Below are 6,782 nucleotides of genomic sequence, written 5' to 3' on the forward strand. Positions count from 1 at the left end.
GGACCTAACTTCCGGCTAGCTGCCCAGAAGCTACGAGGCCAGAGGTATTCAGAGTTGATTGCCCCAGGGGAGTTATCCATTGCCTTCAGACAGGTGTTCCAGTGGCTCAACTGGCCTGACTGACCCTCTCCAGTGGAAGAAAGGCCAAGCAAGGCCTGTGCTTCTCTTGGGATTTCAGCACTGATCCGAGCCTGCAGAACCAGGAATCCCCCCCCCAGGCACCCTCCAATACCCCTAGCAGCACCCTAACAGGACACGCCAGTCAACACTCCAAATTCTATCAAGAGTGGCATTTATTCTCCTCGTGGAGGTGCGGCGCTCCGAGGAGCTGGTGCTATTGTGCTTAGGAAGGAGGTCTGTCCGTCCGTCCGTCTGTCCGGCCGGCCCGGCCCCAAACGGGGGCGGAAGAGGGACACGGCCCGAGTAAAAATCCCGGCCTGTTGCGGGCCAGGAGTATGTACAAGGTGGCGGGGCGCAGGCGGGGGTGGGGGCGGGGCGGGCCGGCAGCCACAGCCCCCACCCGAGGGCCCCCCGCACCTCGGGCCCTACTTGTAGAATCAGTACAAAATAGGTGCTACCTAAACGTTCCTTCTACCTGAATTCGCTAAGTCGGTTATTGTGCTGCTTAGTTATGGGGGCGGGAGGGGGCCCATGGCTTTCCACGGCGGCAGGGTGTGGGCGAAGCGGGAGATCCTGGCGGGGCCCACAGCCCTTCCAGCCTTCTCCATAGGTAGGTAGACAGGAAGGAGTAAAGAGTGGGGGCAGGGTGGGCGCCTCTGTGTGCGTGTGCATGCGGCACAGGCTGGCAGGCCCAGGCTAGGAACTGTGGGCATTTCGCCAGGTGGAGTGAGGGGATTAGATATGGGCACTGCTATGCTAGGCCTGCGGGTCCGCACCAGGAGGGTAGCCAAGCTTGGCGCTGGGTTGAGGCTGGCCATATCACATACCCCAGCAGGTTGCACCTTAGCGGCACAGAGACAGCAGAGCCTCGTATCTCGAGGAATCAGAAAATGGGTACCTGTATGGGTGGCCCTGGGGAAGCTGGGTCCCAGAGACCCTGGGACCTGTCCAATTTGAGCTGGGAACATAAGGCCCAAGTCAAAGGCAGAGCCTGACTACACCCAGCGTATTCTAGGACTGAGGTGGGTAGGAGAGGCCACAGGGGCCCAGGGATTCAGCCCTCTGCATCTGTCTGCCCTCCACCCTGGCCTACCCATGCTTGTTGGGCACTGTCACTGACGGGCACCTCCCAGAAGGTTGCCACATCTCTGACGGATTCAGGAATGGCCTGGCGTATCGTAGGTACCCAGTGATGGGTCGGTGAGCGATGAAGGACTGACAAGAGAGGCCTTGGGTGATACCATTCCATCCCAGCCTCTGGAATCATGACGCCTGCCGGGCTCTGCCCTGGGGTAGGGTATGGGGAAAGAAAGTCTGCGTGGCCGGCCCCGCGCAGCGTCCCTGATCTAGGGGCCTATGGGATGGGTAGGGCAGGGGATACCTGATTCTCAGTAACTCTAGAGGCTGCGGCAGCTTCACATGCAGTGCGCATTATTGCTCTATAGTCTGCATCGGACTAACTAAGAGGAAGGGGAGCGGGCAGCCCCGGGAAGGGTTGGGAACAAGGGTGGGACTGCATGCAGTGATGTCACAAAGGCGGCGGCCAATGGAGCGGGGCCCTTGGGGTAGGGTCACCGCTGAGGCTTTGGCATAGACGGGTGAAAGTTGGCAACCGAGTGGGAGTGGGGCCTGGGCCTCCGGGAAAGGGCCAGCCTCAGGGACAGAGGAAGTGGTCCTGAACAACCTAAGCCCCGGGCGTCGGCGGGAAGGATGAGGGTTCGGCGCCCCCTCCCTGACCCGAGTGCAATCCGTTCATAAATAAAACGTATAAATACAGAAAGAAACCCGACGCGTCCGCAACCCCCCCAGGGGGCTTTACCCGCAAAGCAAATACAGAGGTGTGTAGAGGGCAGTGGCTCGCCAGCCTGCCGGCCCGGGTATCCGTCCTCCAACACCCGAAGCCTGGGGAGCGAGGGAGGGGGCCCCGGGGCAGGGCGGGGTCGGGGTCTGAGTAGGTCGGATAAGTTCATGCGATTCCGATATGCGTCATTATTATTCGTTATGGAGGACAGAGCCCCGGAAGCCGGGCTGGAAGAATTAGGATTTGGCAGAGGATGCGAGGCGTGGGTTGGAGGGAGGCTCGGACTGAGGCCCCAGAAAGAACCCGAGGGAGAGGGTTGCCGCCGTCCGCGCCCCTCCCCATCCCCAAATCGTCTAGCACTCCCGGGAGGTTTGCAAAGCCTGCGGAACAGAACGCCTCTGTGGCCCGCCTGATATCCTGCTCCTCCTCCGGCCAGCTGCCCGAGTGGAGCTGACTCCCTGGACGCCGGGCTGAAGGCTTGGCCTGGAAGGCTTGGGAAGGGGTGGGGAAGACCTGAGTCTCTGCAACGCGATCCAGGGGCGCAGAGGAGGGAGGAGGGCGCTCCTTACCTCACCTCACCCCTGTCTTCAGAGACCCAACTAAGAGATGAGGTTCGGTTCTGGGTCTGATCGACCCTATTGCTGGGAGAAAGCCTGGGGCACCCTGGAGGAGAGGGGAGGGTTTTCGGGGTGGGTCTCCCCTCGGGACCCTATTGCTTGAAGGGGCTGGCAAGGCTCCTGGCGAGCGGGGCGGGGTGGGGCCGGCTCCCTGCCCCTATTGCTGTGAGGAGGGGCCCGCCCTCCAGCCCCTCCGCCCGGACGCCAGCGGAGACTTCCCTGGGGGCCCGTATTGCTGAGAGCCGACCTGGCAGGCGGAGGCCCCGCTGCCCTAGGCTTGAACCGGGCTGAGCTGCGGCGGCGCAGGGGTTGCGGGGCCGCTGGCGCCGCCCTTGAAGCAGGCTGACTCGTAGTGCTTGTTGAGATAAGACTTGAGCGCGAAGCTCTTCTTGCAGCGCTTGCACTGGAAGTGCTTGAAGGCGGAGTGCGTCTGCATGTGCGCGCGCAGGTTGGAGCGGTCTGCGAAGGCCTTGCCGCAGTGCGCACAGCCGAAGGGTTTCTCGCCCGTGTGCGAGCGCATATGGCCCTGCAGCAGCCAGGGCCGGGAGAAGGCTTTGCCGCACACGCCGCACTTGTGGCGCAGATCGTGCGTGAGCAGGTGCATAGCCATGGCCGGCATGGACACGTACACCTTGCCACACGTTGGGCAACGCCTTGCCAGCTGGCTGTCCAAGCTGCGGTGCGTCTGCTTGTGGCGGCTCAGGTTCGACGACGTGGCGTAAGTTTTGCCGCACTCTCCGCACGCGTGACGGCCACCAGCGCCCGTGGCTCCCGGCCCCGCACGCGCCTCGGTGCCCGCCCCCACGCGCGTGCCGCCCCGACCAGCGGACCCCGATCCGGAGCCTCGCGTGCCCGGCCCGCCCCCACCTCCAGCGTCGCTGTCGGGGGCTGCCACCGAGGCTGTCGAGGGGGCCGCGGCAGCGTTGGCATTAGCAGCCTTACGGCGTGAGCGCCCGTCAGTGATGAAGAAGGCGTCGGCCGCGTAGCCTTCGCTGACCGCCGCGTCGCCGTTGATGTAGCCGCCAGCAGCAGTAGCCAGCTCTGGGCGAGGGGTGGGCGGCGGTGCTGAGCCAGAGGCCGCGGGACCCAGCTCTCCCCGCACAGCCGCAGCATACATAGGCTCCGGGGATGGCCCTTTGAGCAACGCCGCCTCAGCGTCGCCATCGTAGACCGACGCAGGCCCCACGTAGTCACTGAGGTATCCTGAGGGCGGAGGCGGACAGACAGACAGCGGGAAGGGAACGGAGCAGCGGGCAAGACACACGCAAAGCGGGCGGCGGGAGATCGAGGAGACACAGCGGGAGACGTCGGGGTCCGAAGGGAAGGCGAACAAGGATTAGGACAAAGGAGGAGGAGCCGGGGACCGCGGGGCAGAGAGGATGGAGACCGTGGGGAGGGGAAGAGAGGAGAGAAGAGAGACAGCAGAGGATGAGACAGGGCCAGGCAGGGCTCCTCCCCCGCCGCCCAAGCGCCCCGCCCCCGCGCGGGGAGGAGAGAGAGATGCATCTTCGGGCGCGGCTGCCCCCCTTCAGCGAGCCTCAAGGTCAGGGGGGAGGGGCGGCGCTCCTCTCTTCCTCCTCCCCCTTCCCCTCCCCCTCGGGTTCTCCCCACTTCAGCAGTTTTCCCTGATTATGCAACACACTGCAGACCCGCCGCGCACAAAGCCAGGGCCTCCAGCCCAGAGACCCCGACGGTCCTGCCTCTTTGGGATCCCCGAGGCTTTCTTCAAGCCCCAGAATCTGCTTCCAGACTCGGTGCTGCCCCTCTTGTTCTTTAGGTGTGCCAACAAAACCCTAGCGACTCCTACCTAGGCAGCGTCTCTGGCCAGCACCAGGACTCCTTCATCTTCCATCTCTCTAACCACTCATTGGACTTGCGGCTCGAACTCACGTACCTCTCTACCCACTACTTTCCATTATCCGGGGTCCTATTTTGTTCCGCCTTCTGGTTTTCTCCCCATGCCCTAGCCCTACTGGGGGCCTTCTCAAGTCACCAACAGGGGACTAGGAAGACTGCCAAGGGGCCCACTAGGGGACACCTTAACAGAGACAAGCTGCAGGTGGACATTGTTCACGCCAGCGACTGCAGTTGTTCCCAAGGTACAAGATGGAGTTGTACAATCTCAGTCATGAATGCATACCCTTCACGAGGCAGACTCTGGCTCGTTCAGGGTTACACTGGGCTCTCAGCAACCATCGGGCCTGGTGGCATCTCTCAGCAAGTGGATGCTGTACGCTGACCCTAGCTAGCACTGACACCCAACTCTTACACACGCAGGGTCACATATGCAATCATCCAGACACACTCTCAGTCACATGGTGCACAGCGGCCTCGGGAGTCACGTGGTCTCATGTAGTGGCACACAGACAGGCACACACACACACACACACACACACACACATACACACACAGGGTCACACACAAGCGCACAAAGTCACATGGCCACACGCAGTCACATGGGCCCACACAGGCTTATGCTCTTACAGGTCACACTTGCTCTGCCACCCCACACTGCTGGCACTTTTGTCCCTCTTGCCTGCATGCTAACAGCTGCCCTTGGGCTTGGGCATCCTTACACAAAGAGCCTCCCCTGACTCCGGTGGGCGCCGTGGCTCCCCATGCTTCCCCCCTTCCTCCCTATTCCTGAGTCCAGGGAAGATACCGCTGTTGCATCTTCTGGTACCTAGGCCCTGACAGGTGGGTGGCCCTGACAGACCCCCCGCCCCCCCAAACCTACTCCCTAGAGTTCCCAGCATTCCCTAGCTGGCCCTAGCAAGGGGCTTTGAAGGTACAGCCAAAGAAAAGTGAAACAGATCCAGATTTCTGGGTGTGGGTTTGCATGTGCCCGTTTAACTGGGTCCTGTTATGTCAGCAGGTGTCTGTGCAGCTGTGTATAATCTCAACACAAGTCTGTGTGTGGGGGTCAGTGTGTGCCTTTAGTGCTTCCTGTTTCTGATCCCTCTTTCCCACCTCTTCTCTACCCATACTCTGTCCTATCTTGGAAGCTGTCTGGCCTTACTCTATGCTCCCCTTTCCTCAGCCTTCCTTCTCTGTTCCGGCCTCAGGCTGCTTCCTTTGGATCTACATCCCCTCCTACCTTGCCACTCCACCCCCACACTTTGGCCACCCACCCCTTCCTGCAAAGCCCTGGGCCCTGCCCCAGCTGCAGTCCAGAGCGCACCTTTATCTTGCAGTCGCACTCCGAGATCGCTGCGGGCGCGCCCGTAGGAGCTGTCGAGGTCTGCCGAAGAGAATGTGTCAAGTTTGACCTTCTTAACCAGGAAGGACCTGGGCATGATTCCTGCGGGGCTCCGGCAGTGAGGGCCTGCAGAGCCGGGGCTCAGGGGGACTGCGTCCGCGGCGAGGCCCCGTCACCATCCGAGGAGCGGTGGAAGCAGCACTGTCCCCAGTCTGGCCTGTGGATGCTGCTGGGCGAGTGTGGTCCTCTCTCTTCTTTCTGCCCTGCGTCTTTTCTTCTTCCTCTCCGGATCCCTCCTCTCTTTCTCTCTCTCCTTCCTTCCTTCTTTCCTTCCTCCTCTTCTCTTCTTTTCTTTCCTTCCTTCCTTCCTTCCCTCCTCTGGTCCCGGCTTCCCAGCCCGCAGTGCCGCCCCTGGACAGGCGGGGGAGGAGGCTGGGGGGGGCGGAGAGGGGGGGAGCGGCTCCGTCCCGGGCCCGGAGGCTGCGAATGGGTGCAGGGCTGGCCCGGCCCCACGGCCCCCTTCCCCTCCCCCCCCCGCCGCGGCGGCGGAGCCTCAGTCAGCGGCGCCCCATGCCCCCGGGGGCGGCAGCGCCGGGCCAAGAGAACACGACAGTAGCAGCGACAGGAGCACCAGCAGCTTCAGCACCGCGGCCAGCGCTGGCTAGGGCAGCACCGCGGCCAGCGCCCGGGCGCGCTCAGCTGGCGTTGCCGGAGAGGGGCGGGCCACCCGGGTCTGGTCGCGGGGCGGGGGTCCTCGGCGGGGGTCTCTGGGAGGCTGGCTTTATTGTTCTGCAGTCGGAGCGGGCGGCGGCGGCGGCGGCGGCGGTGGCGGCGGCGGGCGGGGGTCCTCAGGGGGAGGGGTGCTCAGGGAGGGCGGGCCGAGGGAGGGAAGGAGAGAGGGAGGGACGGGGGTCCGGGGGCGGGGCTCCGCTCTCGGACAGCTCTGGGGCAGGCCTCCTGAGCCCGCAAGCCTCTTCTGCCTACCGCCGAGCGCAGCCTCTGGCTTTTAAAGCCAAGCGCTGGGGGAGGGGGTGGGCGGGGAGGG

At 63.3% G+C, this 6,782-nt stretch overlaps 1 protein-coding gene across 1 annotated transcript; it reads right to left on the minus strand.

Annotated features, from left to right (window-relative positions):
* Positions 1-2,809: 2,809 nt before the first annotated feature.
* Scrt1 (scratch family transcriptional repressor 1) lies at positions 2,810-5,834 on the minus strand. Its single transcript, XM_052161633.1, has 2 exons — positions 5,720-5,834; positions 2,810-3,741 (listed from the first exon to the last, which is right to left on the minus strand). Exons 1-2 carry the CDS (start codon positions 5,832-5,834, stop codon positions 2,810-2,812), a joined length of 1,047 nt encoding a protein of 348 aa, XP_052017593.1.
* Between the last annotated feature and the right edge of the window lie 948 nt (positions 5,835-6,782).

The sequence above is a fragment of the Apodemus sylvaticus genome, chromosome 17 (assembly GCF_947179515.1).
Source record: "Apodemus sylvaticus chromosome 17, mApoSyl1.1, whole genome shotgun sequence".
In the NCBI taxonomy this organism is placed as follows: domain Eukaryota; kingdom Metazoa; phylum Chordata; class Mammalia; order Rodentia; family Muridae; genus Apodemus; species Apodemus sylvaticus.